Source organism: Muscardinus avellanarius (assembly GCF_963383645.1).
Source record: "Muscardinus avellanarius genome assembly, chromosome: 21".
Classification (NCBI taxonomy): Eukaryota; Metazoa; Chordata; class Mammalia; order Rodentia; family Gliridae; genus Muscardinus; species Muscardinus avellanarius.
In genome coordinates, this window is record NC_137807.1 from 1,900,373 (window position 1) to 1,918,167 (window position 17,795).

At 47.7% G+C, this 17,795-nt stretch overlaps 1 protein-coding gene across 1 annotated transcript in view; it reads left to right on the forward strand.

The window, feature by feature from the left end:
• KNTC1 (kinetochore associated 1) overlaps positions 1-12,336 on the forward strand; it is a gene marked incomplete at both ends in the record, with an annotated part of 76,477 nt that extends 64,141 nt beyond the window's left edge. The window contains 12 exons of the mRNA XM_080717592.1: positions 524-642; positions 1,513-1,648; positions 2,353-2,448; positions 3,468-3,524; positions 5,707-5,761; positions 5,855-5,918; positions 6,816-6,945; positions 7,678-7,767; positions 8,378-8,523; positions 9,620-9,710; positions 11,503-11,684; positions 12,330-12,336. Of these exons, the coding sequence (XP_080573718.1) occupies positions 524-642; positions 1,513-1,648; positions 2,353-2,448; positions 3,468-3,524; positions 5,707-5,761; positions 5,855-5,918; positions 6,816-6,945; positions 7,678-7,767; positions 8,378-8,523; positions 9,620-9,710; positions 11,503-11,684; positions 12,330-12,336 (1,173 nt within the window). The remainder of the gene's footprint in view (positions 1-523; positions 643-1,512; positions 1,649-2,352; positions 2,449-3,467; positions 3,525-5,706; positions 5,762-5,854; positions 5,919-6,815; positions 6,946-7,677; positions 7,768-8,377; positions 8,524-9,619; positions 9,711-11,502; positions 11,685-12,329) is intronic.
• Positions 12,337-17,795: the final 5,459 nt, after the last annotated feature.

Sequence of the window (17,795 nt, forward strand, 5' to 3'; positions counted from 1 at the left end):
ATGCCCCTGGGTTCAACCTCCAGTACCAGAAAAAGAAAAGAGTTGAGATTGGCCCAGTGTGGTGGCACACACCTATGATGGCAGTACTTCAGAGGCCGAGACAGAGGATCACAGGTTTGAGCACAGCCTTGGCAACTTAGCAGGACTCTCATCAACCTAGTAAGACCTTGGTTCACAAAAAGTGAGGAGGAGTGATGGAACCCAGGCATGGTGGTCCGTACCTATGATCCCAGTACTCGGGGGGCTGACAGGATTGCAGGTTCAAAGTCAGCCTGAGCAATTAACCTGGCCTTTGTGTCAAAATAAGGGCTGGGGGTGCAGCTTAGAGGTAGAACAGCCCTGGGTTCACACCCCGTACCACACAAAAGAAGGCAGCTTTAAATAAAAAAGGGACTAGGGCACAGCCCACCTTGGTTCGGTCCACAGTGCCCGACCCATGATGTTGCCGGTGTCACGGAAGCCGAAGTTCACTTAGCCTTACACGCAGGCGGGTGTGCGCTCTCATGCTATTTTGGTTTTACAGACGTGGAGCATGCATCAGTTAACATTTGTTCACAAAACACGGGCTCTTCAGTGTCTCCTCTATTTGGCTGACAAAGAAACCGTAGAATCTCTCTTCAAAAAACCCATCGAAGAAGTGAAGTGAGTAGAATGTGATCAGCTGTGTGTCGGCACACCCCCCATCCCAGTCCTCGGGAGGCGGAGACGGGAGGATGGCAGGTCCGAGGACAGCCGCGCAAATAGTGAGACTTTCAGCAACCTAGTGAGAGCCTGTTTCAAAATAAAATTAAATAGGGCTGAGGGTGTAGCTCGGAGGTAGAATGTCCCTAGGTTCAATCCCCAGTACCACAAAAAAAAAAAAAAATCAGAAATGTCATGGTTGGAACTGCACCTTTACAGCCCCTTAGTTTATGAGCACGCCTGCAGTTAGCTACGTCAGCGTAGCTCAGCCGCCTTGACCAACCTTGACATTTCTGACCATCCTTGGAGAACATCTTTTCTCTTGTCATTTCTTAGCGACATTTAGAAACTGAGTATTTTTTTGATCTTGCTCAAATTGAGTGCTATCATTATATCCATGACTATATTTAGAAGCCCCAATGGACGCTGAACATCATACTGGCCTCATATCTCCTTGTAGAAGCTTTTTTTTTTTTTTTTTAGTACTGGGGATAAAACGCAGGGGCATTCTACCTCCCAGCTATACCCCCAGCCCTATTTTGTGTGTGTGTGTGGGGGGGGGGGTCTGGGGGTAGAAGCCAGGGGCATTCGACCTCCAAGCTACACCCCTGCCCTGTTTTATTTTCATTCTTTATTTTGAAACAAGGTCAAAGGGCCTCACTAAGTAGCTGGGGCTGTCCGCGAACCTGCGATCCCCGTCTCAGCCTCCCGATTGCTGGGATCACAGGCGTGCGTCACCACGCCCGGCTCTTATAGTTGCTTTTAGTGTTTGCTTTTTAAACATCACTGTGACTCATGAAAGTGATCCTTATGAATGCCTCTATCTTCCAGATCCTACTTGAAGTGTGTCGCTTTCCTGGCATATTTCGAGACATTGAATATCCCCATCACATATGAATTGTTTTGCAACAGTCCTAAGGAAGGAATGATTAAGGGCCTGTGGAAAAACCACAGCCATGAGTCTATGGTAGGTAGAGGCCGGTGTGGGGCGCGCACTCCCCTGCGGTTCCCTGGAGGCCCCCGGTCCCAAGCGCACCGTCCCCTGTGGCTTTTCAGCTTGCTGTCCTGGCCTGTGACGGACAAGGCAGTCTGGAAGTTCCTCTTTCTTTTCCTTAAAGCCCATGGGCCAAGGTCATCCCTTCTGATAAAGGAGGCCACATCAGTCTCCCCTTCCCCTTTCCAACTGAGGTCTGCCCGGCCTCATCGAAGGAGAGAGGAGGCTGTGTCCCTGGAAGGAGAAGGCTCCTTTTTCTTCTATTTAGTTGCTCTTGGGAATTTAGCTTCTGAGGCTGTTGGAGCTCGGGGCAGAAAGGGAAGAGGAGGCCAACAGTCCAACTTCTCAGATGAAAGGAAGAACAAAGCGCCGGGCGCGTTGACACACACCTGTCATCCAGTGCTTGGGAGGCCGAGACAGGAGGACAGGGTTCAAGGACAGCCTCAACAAATCGTGACACTCTCAGCAACCTAGGGAGACCCTGTTTCAAAGGAAGGAGAGAAGACAGTCTCTTTATTTCCTTCCCTAGAAGGACAGAGGTCTTCACTGAAACAAGGCAATAGACATTTGTAGGTTGTGCACCTCTTTTTATGAAACTGCTCTGCTTTTTCCAAAGGTCTCTGGGCTTACTGGTGTCCTCATGCATCGATATTTTCTTTTTTTCCCTTTGGCTGCAGGCAGTGAGGCTGGTGGCAGAGCTTTGTTTAGAATACAGAATCTACGACCTGCAGCTCTGGAATGGACTCTTGCAAAAGCTCCTTGGCTTCAACATGGTAAGGAGGCCCGAGATCTCTGAAATGGCGCAGAGCGTCCCCTACACGCTTGGAATTGGCAGTCATTACTGGACAGGTGTAAGCTAAAAACATCCGTCGCCACTGGGTTCCCGCCAAACTTGAGGAACGCGGTGTTGGGCCAGAGGAAGGGCAAACTCAGAAATCCAATGCACTGGAAACACTCGGAAGGCTCCCTGGCCTGTGTACGTGGGGGAGGGGGGGTACTTGAGTATGGACCCAGGACATTCTACCACTGAGCGACACCCCCACCCCTTTTTTTATTCCTTATTTTAAAACAGATTCTAAGTCGCAGAGGCCCTCACTAAGTAGCTGAGGCTGTCCACAAACCTGCCATCCTCCTGCCTCAGCCTCGCAAGTCCTGGGATTACAACTGCACGACCATGCCCAGCTGATTGAACAAAATTTATACAGGAAAACTGCTTGTAGCTGGGCGTGGTGGCCCATGCTTGTAAACTCAGTATTAGGCAACTGAGACAGGAGGATAGCAGGTTCAAAGACATTCCTCGGCTATTTACTGAGACCCAGTTTCAAAATAAAGAATAAAAAATAGAGCTGGGGGTGTAGCTCAGAGATAGAATGCCCCTGGGTTCCATCCCCAGTACCGGCAAAAAAAGACAAAAAAAAACCTGTTTGTGTTGTCAATAGCTATAATTCTTTTTTTTTTTTTTTTTTTTTTTTTTTTTTGTGTGTGTGTGTGTGTGTGTGTTACTGGGGGTGGAACCCAGGGACTTTTCTACCTCCGGGCTACACTTCCAGATATACTTTATTTGGAAATAGGGTCTCACTAAGTTGCTGAGCGCCTCACTAAGTAGCTAAGGCTGACTTCGAACCTCTGCGCTCCTCCGGTCTCAGCCTCCCAAGCGCGGGGATTACAAGCGTGCGCCGCCATGCCCGGCTAATAGCTATAATTCTAACATGACAATATCTTGCTTTGAAAAACCTGTGGGATGTCAAATAAGGCAGTATTAATGACAGGCTCCTTGTATTTCTTTTTGCAGATCCCTTACCTCAGGAAAGTGTTGACCGCCATTTCTAGTATCCATGCGTTATGGCAGGTATGTGGCTTAAGGCACATTTCATTCAGTCCAGTCTTGACCCCTGCTGGCCTGGGGGCTGCTGGGGACACTGGAAGAGCAGGAAGGGAACAGAGAAAGGGAACAGTGTAGCCAGGCGTGGTGGTACAGGCCTGTGATCCCAGTATTTGGGAGGCTGAGACAGGTTCGCAGCCAGCCTCAGTCACCTAGAGACTCAGCGACCTTGTGAGACGCTATTTCTTTCTTTCCTTCCTTCTCTCTCTCCATCTCTCTCTCTCTCTCTCTCTCTCTCTCCCTCTGTCTCTCTCTCTCTGTCTCTCACATTCTACCTCCAAGCTACACCCCCAGCCTAATTTTATTTCTTATTTGAAAACAAGGTCTCACTAGGTTGCTGAGAGCGTCGAGTTGCCAAGGCTGGCTTTGAACCTGCGTTCCTCCTGTTTCAGTCCCCTGGGTACTGGGATTACGAGTGTATGCCATCATCTCGGCTGCGAGACTGTTTCTAAGAATAAAAAGGGGCTGAGGACGTAACAGAGATAGAAGGTGCATACGTGTGGGCCTGGGGGTGGAACCCGGGGCATTCTACCTCTGAGCTACACTCCCAGCCCGATTTTTTTTTTTTTTAAAACAAGGCCTCACTAAGCTACTGAGGCTGGCTTTGAACCCATGATTCTTCTGTCTTAGCCTCCCAAGTACCAAGATTTCTTGTGGCCCTGGCATAAAGTCTGGCACAAAATAGGCTTAGCGTTAATTTTCTGAGATATTAAAAGGATTTTATTTATTTATTTATTTATTTACTGTGTGTGTGTTGTGAGAGAGAGAAAGATAGATAGGTACTGAGGATTGAACCTAGAAGCATTTTACCTAGAAGCAATTTATATCCCATCCCCAATTTGATTTCTTGTTTTGTTTTGTTTTTTGTTTTGTTTTTGGTACTGGGGATGGAACACAGGGGTATTCTGCCTCTGAACTACACCCCCAGCCCTGTTTTTTATTCTTTTTTTTTTTTTTTTTTTTTTTTGGTGGTACTGAGGATGGAACCCTTCTACCTCCAGGCTACACTCCCAGATCCATTTTATATTTTTATTTGGAAACAGGGTCCCTTAAGTCAACAAGGCTGGCTTCGAACCTGCCCAATTCTCCTGTCTCTGCCTCCCAAGCGCTGGGATTACAAGCGTGAGCCACCATGCCCAGCTATTCTTTGTTTTGAAACAGGATCTCACTGAATTGCAGAGGGCCTTACTAAGGAGCTGAGGCTGGCCAAGAACCGTGATTCTGCTGTCTCAGCCTCCCGAATGCTGGGATGACAAGTGTGCACCACCACGCCTGGCTAAATTTAATCTTTAAAACAAAAATAAAAAAGAAATATCTGAGTTGAAGTTTTGACACTTTGTGCCCAATGGAACATTAATGAATCAGCCATGATTATATAAAAAGACACTGGAGTATACAGTGATGAAGAAAATTATCCTAGCATCTTAATCATCTCAGATGGGGAGATAGCAGCTTCTAATTTGGGTCTTAACATCTGAAATATAAGCTTTCAACTGTGTAGTTCTGTGACTGCAAAGTAAAAAGTTTATTTTTATTTTTATTTTTTATTGTGTTTTTTTTTTTTTTTTTTTGGTGGTACTGAGGTTCCTGGAAGCCCTTCTAACCTCTGGGCTACACTCCCAGACCTATTTTATACTTTTTTATGTGGAAACAGGGTCTCTTAAGCCAGCACGGCTGGCTTCGAACCTGCACGATCCTCCTGTCTTCGCCTCCCAAGCGCGAGGATTACAAGCACGCGCCACCACGCCCGGCCCAAAGTAAAGAATTTTAGCTGGGCACAGTGGTACAGGCTTGTATCCTAGCCCTTGGGAGGCTGAGAAAGGAGGATCACAGGTTTAAGGACAGCCTCAGCAAATAGCAAGACTCTCAGTAACCCAGTAAAACCCTGTTTCAAAATAAAATAGATCCAGACGTGGGCTCATGCTTGTAATCCCAGTACTTGGGAGGCTGAGACAGGGGGAACGGCAGGTTCAAAGCCAGCCTCAGCAGCTTAGCAAGGCCCAGTTTCCAAATAAGAAATAGTATAGGGGTGGAGGTATATCTTGGAGGTAGAATGCTCCTGGATTCAATCCCCAGTACCACAAAATGTAAATAAATGAATTTGCAATCCTATCTGGATGTGAATCCTGAGACACGCCTGTTTCTGCAGGTCCCCTACTTCAGCAAGGCCTGGCAGCACGTGATACAGATCCCTCTTCTCTCAGGTACTCTTCCTCCCTCCCCGGAAACACTGGCAGGAGCACATTGTCATGGACGCCCGTGTCTATCATCCTTGGGTTTTTTTGTTTTATCTCTAGTTTCCTGTCCATTGAGACCCAGTCAGTTGACAGATTGCTGTGAGAGTCTCATCGCTCTCCTAGAGTAAGTAAGATGTCTAACAACAAATGAAACTTGTTGCCTCCAAAATTCCAAGACGGCCGGGCGTGGTGGTGCACGTCTGTAAACCCAGCATTGGGGAGGCTGAGATAGGAGGATCGCAGTTCCCGGCCAGCCTCAGCTACTTAGTGAGGCCCTCTGCAACTCAGTGAGACCCTGTCTCAAAATAAAGAACAAAAAATAGGGCTGGGGCTATAGCTCAGAGGTAGAATGCCCCTGGGTTCCATCCTCAGGACCGTAAAATAAATAAATGAATGAATAAATAAATAAGTAAATAAAAATTCCAAGCCGGGCGTGGTGATGCCTGCTTGTCATCCCAGTCCTGGAAAGCTGAGACAGGAGGATCACAGGTTTGAGGACAGCCTCAGCAAGTAGTGAGACACATGAACCTAGTGAAACCCTGTTTCAAAATAAAATAGGGCAGCTGGACGTGGTGGCGCACGCTTGTCATCCCAGCATTCAGGAGGCTGAGACCGGGATCGTGGTTCGCGGACAGCCTCCGCTACTTAGTGAGGCCCTCTGCAACTCAGTGAGACCCTGTTTCAAGATAAAGAATAAAAAATAGGGCAGGGGGTGTACCTCGGAGGTAGAATGCCCCTAGGTTCCATCCCCAGACCTGCAAAAAATAAATAAAATTAAAATAAAATAAAATAAAATAGGGCTAGGGTGTAGCTTAAGAGGTAGAAGGCCCCTGGGTTCAATCCCCGGCAAAAACAAAAACAAAACAACACTTGAGTTACTGATTACTAAGCATATGTTACGCGCCAGCACTTTGATGCTTAGGTTACTAAGAGCCTGTTAGAGATAACACCCGTGGGAAGCTAGGGAGGCCTGCGCCGTGCAGTGCCATGCGGCGCTTAACTCATTTCCGCGCTCTTGAAGGTGTCCGGTGTCCGACGACCTCGACGTGGTGGGCGTGGCCAGGCAGTACGTCCAGTTAGAGCTTCCCGCCTTCGCGCTGGCCTGCCTCATGCTCATGCCCCACTCAGAAAAAAGACGCCTGCAAATCAAGGTATCTCGCGAGTTGCGCCGGGGTGGCCAAGGACGGCAGGTCTCGGGCCGAGCATCCTCGCATATGGCGCCGTGTTCTTTCCCCCAAACCTACAAAGCACGCGCGGGTGAAGTGGAAGGCCGTGGGGGGGGTGGGAGGCGAGACGGAAAGATGGACACAGGTCCACGTGAGAGGTATCTTAAAAGCCCTATTCTTAGCCAAGCGCGATGGCACATGCTGTAATCCCTTTACCGGGAGGCTGAGGCCAGAGGACCGCAGGTCCGAGGAGAGCTTCAGCTACTTAGAAAGACCTGGTTTCAGAACATATAATAAGCCGGGCGTGGTGGCGCACGCTTGTAATCCCCGCGCTTGGGAGGCGGAGACAGGAGGATCGCGCGGGTTCGAGGCCAGCCTCAGCTACTTAGCGAGGCTCTCAGCAACTTAGGCCCTGTTTCCAAATAAAGTATAAAATGGGTCTGGGAGTATAGCCCGGAGGGTAGTGGTGCACACCTGTAAGCCCAGTCCTTAGACGGCTGAGACAGGTTCCGGGCTAATTTAGAGAGCCCTTCAGCAACATAGCAAGACCCTTTTTCAAAATAAAAAATATTTTCAAAGGGTTGGAGTTGTGTAACTGGGAGAATGGGTTCAGTTTTTATTACTGAAGAACAAAAAGAAAACCTTCGAGGCTTGACAGAAATCAGTAGTAATAATCATACTTTTTTAAGTTGTGCTTTGGTGGTTTTTTTTCCCCAGAATTTTCTTAGCTCATGCAATCCTCAGATCATCTTACAGCAGTTAGAAGAGCACATGAGCATCGGCCAGTTAGCAGGATTTTCCCATCAAGTAAGAGGCAATATCATCTCCTTTTTGCTAGCCAGGCGTGGTGGCGCACGCCTGTCATCCCAGCATTCGGGAGGCTGAGACCGGAGGATCGCGGTTCGCGGACAGCCTCAGCTACTTAGTGAGGCCTCTGCAACTCAGTGAGACCCGGTTTCAAAATAAAGAATAAAAAATAGGGCAGGGGGTGGAGCTCGGAGGTCGAATGCCCCTGGGTTGGTAATAATTTTCTCCAAAGTAAAGTTAAACTAGAGGCCTTTCTCTCTAGCGCTTTATTACTATGCAAAATTATTTTGCTTTTTTAAACTTAAGTAGCCAGGAATTCTGCCTGCCTCACTCACTACTGTGCTCAGTGGGACACCGGCGGCCTTCAGTGCTTCTAATTGTAAACCGACCTCATCAGAAGTCCCGGGTGCTTAGCAACAGCACCTTTCTGGTTCTTTACTGGATTCTGCGCTGGGCCAAAGCACTGCGCATCCCCCGCGCCACCCCTCGGAGGAGCGGCTGCGGCCCCGAAGAGTGCCGATTCGACTTCTGGGCGCCCAAGTTTTTCAGAACTGAGTAAGGACTTGGAATTGAACCCACTTTTAATATAATGGTACCTGTTGCCCTATAGATTCGAAGTCTGATTCTGAATAATATCGTAAATACGAAGGAGTTTGGGGTTTTGGCGAAGACAAGGTACTTCCAAATGCTGAAATCGCACGTGGTACAGAGCGGCAGCGTCGCGGCGCTGGTGAGCTACTTGGCAAAGGAATCCAGGTACGCTATCTGGAGGCGGCCACTTACTGTGGCGTCTCCTTAAAATTACGCTTGACACATACTGAACAATTGTAGGGCTATGTGGTTGTAATTAAAAGCTCCAAATAACCCTCTATTCTCGGCAACTAAGTGAAACCTGTTTTCAAATTAAAAATAAGCCTAAGCTGAAGGTATAACCTGGAGGTAGAAGGCCCCTGGGTTTCATCCCCAGTACCACCAAAAAAAAAAAAAAAAAAAAAAAGGAGGAGGAGGAAGAAGAAGAAAGAAGAAGAAACAAGATCTCACTAAGTTGCAGAGGACTTGGCTACATGGTTGAGGCTGGCTGCAAACCTGCAGTCCTCCCGTCTCCGCCTCCCAAGTCCAGGGTTACAGGCGTGTGCCACCACTCCAGCTCAAGTATTGTTTTTTTGAGGCGTAGTTGATAATAAGCTGCTGCACCTTCCTGCAGAACGTAGTTTGTTAAATTTTGACATGTGTATACACCAGTGAAGCCATCGTGACAGGAGAGCACCCCTGTCATCTCAGAACTTGGGAGGCTGAGACAGGAGGACCCCAGGTTCAAAGCCAGCCTCAGCTATGTGGTGAGACTCTTAGCAACCTGTGAGACCCTGTTTCAAAATAAAAAATGAGCCAGGGGTTTAACTTGGAGGTAGAATGCCTCTGTATCTAGGCCTGGTGCCAAAAATATAAAAAGAAAAAGGGCTGGAAGTATAGCTTGGAAAAAGAATGTCCCTGGGTTCAAGCCCCAGTACAGAAACAAAAAGAAAACAAAAACTCAAAACAATAAAAACAGCAAATGAGCTGGGTTGGCGCACGCTTGTCATCGCAGCATTCGGGAGGCTGAGACCAGAGGGTTGCAGTTCACGGCCAGCCTCAGCTACTAGCGAAGCTCTCCACAACTTAGTGAGATCCTATTTCAAAATAAAGAATAAAAATAGGGCTGGGGGTGTAGCTCAGAGGTAAAATGCCCCTGGGTTCCATCCCCAATACCACAAAAAATTAATAAAAAAAAAAATAATAATAATAATAAAAAGAGCAAATACCTGTATCTGTCAGGGGTGTCTTCACATCTTCCTCTTTCTTTCTGGTCCCACAGCCTTGATGAAGCCTCAGCCCTGATAACAGAGTATTCTCAGCACTGTGGGAAGCCGGTGCCTCCCAACGCTGCCCCCTGCGAGGTCGTGACGGTAAGACCGCTAGTTACCCAAGTCCCAACGCAACACCGTTTATACTTCTGTGGTCTTAAAGTCGGCCCCACCTTTGGTGGTATTCTGGAAATAAATCTATTCTGAGCTGGGTGTGGTGGCTCACGCTTGTCATCCCAGCATTCGGGAGGCAGAGACCAGAAGATTGCGGTTCGCAGCCTGCCTCAGCTACTTAGCGAGGCTCTTCGCAACTCAGTGAAACCCTGTTTCAAAATAATAAATAAAAAGTAGGGCTGGGGTGTAACTCGGAAGTAGAATGCCCCTGGGTTCAACCTACAATACCCAAAAAAAAAAAAAAAATAGGGAGAATATTGATTCAGGAGACAAATTTGGAGCCCTTAAAATACATGTTTCTTTCTAGTCGTATCTGTCTAAATTGCCAACTAATTATGTGTAGAATTTATCACTAGAGTTAACTCTTTAAATTTTATGGCTTATCTGACTATTTCCTATTTTTAAAACTCACAGCTAAAATATACTTCTATGTTTCTTCCCATTTAGACGTTTCTTAATGGATTATAGTAAAACGCCGAACCTGTTTTCAGAAACGACGAGAGGAATTTGGAGTGGACTTCTCACTTACCATATTTATTACAGTTTTAAATTGTGCGGTCTGCACTCATAATTGTCAAGTTTTATTCTACAAGAATTAAAGAAAACACTTCGTATTAAGTTAATTGCCTTGTACGTAAAGAACTTGTGCCCTGAGTTAATACCAGCTGGGTATCATCGCACACGCCTGTCATCCCAGTACTTGGGAGACTGAGAGGAGGATTGCAGGTTTGGGACCAGTCTCAGCAACTTAGTGAGATCCTGTTTTAAAATTTAAAAATAGTAAAATAGAGCTGGAGGTATATCTCAGAGGCAGAACAGCCCTGGGTTCCATCCCCAGTACCACAAAAAAATAAAAATAAATACTTGCATTGCCAAAACTCTGAGTTATTTTGCACCTTACATAAAGGAATCAAAATGAAAAAAAAAAAGTTTTAAAAAGGATGGGGGTATAGCTTAGAGGCAGAACGCTCTTGGGTGTTCAGTACCAGAAAAAAACAACTACATACATTCAACTTCTTCCATATATAAAAATAAGACTATCGGGCTGGGGATGTAGCTCAGTGGCAGAGTGTCTGCCTTGCAAGCACAAGACCCTGGGTTCAATTCGCAGCACCAACACACACACACACACACACACACAGAAGAACAACAATAAACAAGACATGGTGACACACACTTGTGATTCCAGTACTTGGGAGGCTAAGACAGGGGGATCACAGGTTTGAGGACAGCCTCAACAAGTAGTGAGATTCTCATCAACCTAGTGAGACCGCATTTTAAAATAAAAATTAAAGCAGGGCATAGTGGCACATGCTTGTAATCCCAGCGCTTGGGAGGCTGAGACAGGAGGATCACGCAGGTTCGAAGCCAGCCTCAGCTACTTAGCGAGGCTCTCAGCAACTTAGTGAGACCCTGTTTCCAAGTAAAATATAAAATAGGTCTGGGGGTATACCCCGGAGGTAGAAAGGCCCTGGGTTCCACCCTCAGTATCACAAAAATAAATAAAAATTTAAAAAATAATAGGGCTAGGAGTGTAGCTCAGCGGTAGAATGCCCCTAGGTTCAATCCCTTTAACACACACACACACACAATCAAAGGGAGCTGGAGAGGAGAACTAGAAAATAGAAGAGCATGTCAACCAAAGAGCAGAAGCCGCCCTGCCCCTGGATTGGAGCCCAGGCCCGTTAGCCCTGACTCGCCGGCGTCCACGCTGCACCAGCAGCCCGGGCGCTCCTCCGGCCAGGCCAGCAGCCCCGCCGTCTCCTTCCTCCTGCTTTCCAGCCCTTGTGCCGGTGCCCCGCATGATGGAACCATAGACGCGTGGAAGCAGGAGGGACTCTTGATCCAGTTTTCCCTGGAGGATGCAGCCGGAAGGCTGGAAAAGGAGAAGAGGGAGGAAAGGTGGGCGCTGGACCAGGAGACCACGGTGGCCCCGACTCCAGCGACAGCGGGCCTTTTTAGGCAGGAATGTATCGAGATGAAGTTGAGTCGGGCGTGGGGGCGCAGGCTCGTCATCCCAGCATCTGGGAGGCTGAGACAGGAGGATCGCGGTTCGCAGACAGCCTCAGCTACTTAGGCCCTTTGCAACTCAGTGAGACCCTGTTTCTTTTTTTTTTTTTTTTTTTTTTTTTTTTTTTTTTTTTTTTGGTGGTACTGGGGTTCCTGGAAGCCCTTCTGCCTCCAGGCTACACTCCCAGACCTATTTTATATTTTTATTTGGAAACAGGGTCTCCTAAACCAGCAGGTGCGGCTGGCTTCGAACATGCGCGATCCTCCTGTCTCTGCCTCCCAAGCGCAGGGATTACAAGCGTGCGCCACCACGCCCGGCTAGACCCTGTTTCAAAATAAAGAATAAAAAAATAGGGCTGGGGGTGTAGCTCGGAGGTAGAATGCCCCTGGGTTCTACCCTCAGTACCGCAAAAACAAACAACTAGGTGGCTAAGAGAAACAAGGGGACTTCTTAATGCCAGGGATAAGACATAAAAAGACACATGTTTCTACTCTTTTTGGTGTTTATAATGCCTGACATTCTCCTTATTTTTTTAGATTTTAAGCGTTAAGAAGGATTATCTTAGCTGGGCATAGTGGCACATGCCTGTAATCTCAGAACTACACCCCCAGCCCTATTTTTTGTTCTTTATTTTTTTATTTTATTTATTATTATTATTATTATTATTATTATTATTTTGGTGGTACTGGGGTTCCTGGAAGCCCTTCTACCCCCGGGCTACACTCCCAGACCTATTTTTACATTTTTTTATTTGGAAATAGGGTCTCCTAAGCCAGCAGTGAGGAACCTGCCCGATCCTCCTGTCTCTGCCTCCCAAGGGCAGGGATCACAAGCCTGCGCCACCACGCCCGGCTTATTCTTTATTTTGAAACAGGATCTCACTGAGTTGCAGAGGGCCTCACTAAGTAGCTGAGGCTGTCCATGAACTGCAATCCTCCTGTCTCACCTTCCCAAGTACTAGGACCACAAGCATGCGCCATCACGCTCAGCCTCCCAGACCTATTTTCTATTTTATTTGGAAACAGTCTCACCAAGTTGCTGAGAGCCTCACTAAGTAGCTGAGGCTGGCTTCGAACCTGTGCGATCCTCCTGTCTCAGCCTCACAAGCGCGGGGATTACAAGGGTGCGCCACCCCGCTCGGTTTAAAAGGCTCTAAATGCACATTTCTAAACTACATGCATTTCAAGAGGTCTTCGAAAATGCCCGTTCCCACCAGCAAGAAAGGAGAAGTCTTTCCTGAATCTTCCCTATCATTGAGCAATCAGACCTTTAAAAACTTGTTGCTTAGCCTGGCATGCTGGCGTACCCTGGTAATCCCAGCATTTGGGAGGCTGAGACAGGAGGGTTGTGGTTCACGGACATCCTCAGCTACTTAATGAGGTCCTTTGCAACTCAGTGAGATCCTGTTTCAAAATAATAAAAATAGAGCCAGGCATGGTGGCGCACGCTTGTAATCCCCGCGCTTGGGAGGCTGAGACAGGAGGATCGCACAGGTTTGAAGCCAGCCTCAGCTACTCAGTGAGGCTCTCAGCAACTTAGTGAGACCCTGTTTCCAAAAAGTATTTTAAAAAGTAGGTCTGGGAGTATAGCCCGGAAGTAGAAAAGCACCTGGGTTCCACCCCAGTACCACCAAATAATAATAATAATAATAATAATAATAATAATAATAATAATAATAAATATGGCTGGGGGTGTAGCTCAGAAGTAGAATGCCCCTGGATTCTATCCCCAATACTATTAAAAAAAAATTTTTTTTGCTAAACTAATGAAAAAGAAAAAAAAAAAAAAACCTGTGTGGCTAATTCCACAGTGACGCAGCATCCCACTATTAACATTCCTTGGGTACCCATGTGCTTGAGTTGTCAGGTTGAAGTCTGGCGGAGTCTGGCCGGGTCCTGGGTTGTGAAGTGCCAGGGACAGAGGACGTCGAGCGGTGGCACTAGAACGTAAGAAACGGAGCCTCAGACTCCCCCCCCTGCTGGCAGGAAGGAGCCGTCCCAGCTCAGCATCTGTCTCCACCTCGTGCACAGCAAAGTTCTCCTGGCCAGAGGCTTTGCTTTCGGGATGCCAAGAAAGTCGCTTTGCACCGGCGTGGTGGTGCACGCTTGTAATCCCCGCGCTTGGGAGGCAGAGACAGGAGGATGGCGCAGGTTCGAAGCCAGTCGTGCTGGCTTAAGAGACCCTGTTTCAATATATATATATCAGGTCTGGGAGTGTAGCCCAGAGGTAGAAGGGTTTCCAGGAACCCTAGTCCCACCCAAAAAAAAAAAAAAAAGTCACTTTTCTGGAAAGTAAATGATAAACTCAAATGTGCAGTCAGGCCAGATTCTCCCGTGGGTCATACTCTGATTATCTGTGATCACTGTGTTTTCACTCCACCCTCCTCCCGAGAGGAGACTCCGTGCTGTTGCCCAAGCGTTCTTACGACATCAGCCAGATCTTGTCAGAGCCCTGCCTCGAAACATTATGGCTACCACTTCGCTTAGCAAAGCCCCTAGTTGCAGCCAGGCGCGGTGCACGCAGTGATCCCGGCTACTCAGGAGGCTGAGCGGGAGAGCAGAGTTTTGAGACCAGACCGGACATGGTGGCGCATACTTGTAACCCCAGTACTCGGAAGGCTGTGACAGGAGGATCACAGGTTACTGGCCGGCGTCAGCAACTTAGATGTGAGACCCTGTTTCAAAATAAAGACTAAAGAATAGGGCTGGGGGGTACAGCTTGGCAGTAGAATGCCCCTGGGTTCAATCCCTAGGACCCCCACACACATGTGCGCGCGCACAATTGTTTAATATAAAGACGTGCCAGGCGTGGTGCACGCTTGTAATCCCAGTACTTGGGAGTCTGAGACAGGGGATCGCAGGATTATTTTTTCTTTTTCTTCAGTACTGGGGATGGAATCCAGGGGCATTCTACCTCCGAGCGACACTTCCAGCCCTATTTTTATATTCTTTATTTTGAAACAGGGTCTCCCTGAGTTGCAAAGGGCCTCACTAAGTAGCTGAGGCTGTCCGAGAACCAGGATTCTCCTGTCTCAGCCTCCCGGATGCTGGGATGACAAGTGTGCGCCACCACGCCCAGCTTGGGATCGCAGGTTTGAGGACAGCCTCAGCTACTGAGCAAGGCTCTCCACAATTTAGTGAGGTCTTGTTTCAAAAAATAAAATAAAATAGGGCTGAGGGTGTAGCTCAGAGGCAGAATGCCCATGTTTGTAACCTGTATCACCACATACACACACACACACACACACACACACACACACACACACACACACACGTTTCTCCTTGGACGCATCATGATCACATGGGTAAGTGACAGAACCTCCTGACCTCGGGACACAGCAGAAGGCAGAAGGGGAAGTAATATTTAGTAATTTCTAATTACTAAGTAGGGAAAGGCACTATATTTAATTTTCAAGACTTGTGTTCATACTTTCATCATTTCTTACTTAGAATGAGATGACAAGCTGGGCGTGGTGACACACGCCTGTCATCCCAGGACTTGGGACCCTATTTTTTATTCTTTATTTTTTAAATTTTAAAACAGAGTCTCACTAAATTTCTGAGGGTCTCACTAAGTTGCTGAAGCTGGCCTCAAGCCTGCAGTCCTCCTGTCTCAGCCTCCTAAGCACCGGGAGGACATGCGTGTGCATCACCATGCCTGGCTTAGCTAGCACTTTTTTTTGTTTCTGTTTTTCTTTTTGTGGTACTAGGAATTGAACCCAGAGGCATTCTACCTCCAGGCTACATCCCCAGTCCTATTTTTTATTCTTTATTTTGAAATAGGGTCTCACTAAGTTGTAGAGGGCCTCGCTAAGTAATTGAAGCTGGCCGTGAACCTGAGATCCTCCAGCCTCAGCCTCCCAAGTCCTGGGATGACAAGTGTGTACCACTTGTTAGGAACCAGGAACTAAGTTCTGTGTCAGGAACCAGGAACTAAGACCAAGCTTACATTTTGTGTGTTGTGTGTGTGGCCCTGGGTATGCAACCCAGGGGCATTTTACCTCTGAGCTACACCCCCAGAACTCCCTTTTCTGTTTTGAAACAGGGGCTCAGTAGGTTGCTGAGGCTGGCCTTGAACCTGCGATCCTGTCTCGGCCTCCCAAGTACTGGGGTCAAAGACCCGTGCCACCATGCGGCCTGTATTCTTCTATCACAGCGCCATATGGCTGTGCTGTGCTTTGGCCCTGCAGAGTCCCGCAAAGGCTCATGGGTTGAAGTCTTGATCCCCGTGCAGCGGTGTCCAGAGGCACACTTTTGAGAGAGATGGATCCCGAAGGCTCTGGCCTCATGAATGGATTCATTCATTAATGGATCCGTAGCTCAATGGACTTGAAGACTTCATTGGAGACTCCAGGAGGTAAGACCTGATTGAAGGAGTGGGGTCCTTGGAGGTTCCTGGCTCCTCCCTTCCTTTATTTATTTATTTATTTATTTATTTAGGTGGTACTAGGGTTCCTGGAAGCCCTTTTACCTCCGGGCTACACTCCCAGACCTATTTTTACATTTTTATTTGGAAACAGGGTCTCCTAAGCCAGCGCGCATGGCTGGCTTCGATCCTCCTGTCTCTGCCTCCCAAGAGCGGGGATTACAAGCGTGCGCCACTACGCCCGGCTCCTTATATCCACCTCAATATTTTAAGGTTTTGTTTGTTTTGTGGTAGCCCAGGTTGACCTCAAACCTGTGATCAACAGGTTGGGTGTACTTGGGAGGCTGAGACAGAAAGATCACAGATTCATGGCCAGCCTCAGCTACCTAGTGAGGCCCTTCACAATTTAGTGAGACCTTGTCTCAAAATAAAGAATAAAAAAATAGGGTTGGAGCCGGGCGTGGTGGCTCACACTTGTCATTGCAGGACTTGGGAAGCTGAGACAGGAGGATCACAGGTTTGCGGCCAGCCTCAGTTACTTAGTGAGGGTCTCTGCAACTTAGGGAAACCCTGCCTTAAAATAAGGAATAAGCCGGGCGTGGTGGGCACGCTTGTCATCCCCGCGCTTGGGAGGCAGAGACAGGAGGATCGCGCAGGTTCGAAGCCAGCCACGCGCGCTGGCTTAGGAGACCCTGTTTCCAAATAAAAATGTAAAAATAGGTCTGGGAGTGTAGCCCGGAGGTAGAAGGGCTTCCAGGAACCCCAGTACCACACACATACACAAAAAAATAAGGAATAAAAAAATAGAGCTGGAGATGTAGCTTGGAGATAAAATGTCCCTGGGTTCCACCCCCAGTACTACAAAATAAATAAATAAATGATAATAAATAGGGCTGGGGGTGTAGCTCAAAGGTAAAATACACCTGGGCCCAATCCCCAGTACCACAAGCTAGGAAGGAAGGGAGGGAGGGAGAGAGGGAGGGAGGGAGGGAGGGAGGAAGGGTGGGTGGGTGTATAGCTCACAGTTAGAATCCCCCTGGGTTCAATCCCCAGTACTGCAAAAAAAAAAAGAAAAAGAAAAAGAAAAAGGATCTATTCGTCATAACCCATTCCGTAGTTCACACTTCAAAAGGAGAAGTGGTAATTTACAAAATGTCTCCCCTCCTTCCCACCCCGGAAGGCCATTTGTCTGTTGCTGTTGGTGCTTTGGTCACATGGAACCAGCCTGTCTAGGAAACTTTCATATGAACCAAGCGAAAGCTTTCACTTCCAACCACATGAATGCATACGCTGGTATGTTTTTCTCTTTTTAATAACTCTTCATGAGCCACACTATTTGACATTTAAAATGACCGTCCTACCTGTCACATAAAAAATAAGAATTCTGCACGCTAAGCTGGGGACGCGCGGCTCATGGTAGCGGGCGTGTCTAGCATGTGCGAGGCCGTTGGTTTGATCCCCAACAAAAACAAAAAATTCTGAGCAGAGAAAGATGCCGAATGCCTATCATTTCAATACTTTGGAGGCTGAGACAGGAGGATGGAAGGTTTGAGGCCAGCCTTGGCAACTTAACAAGATGTTTCACAATAAAAAAAATATATCAGCCGGGCGTGGTGGCGCACGCTTGTAATCCCTGA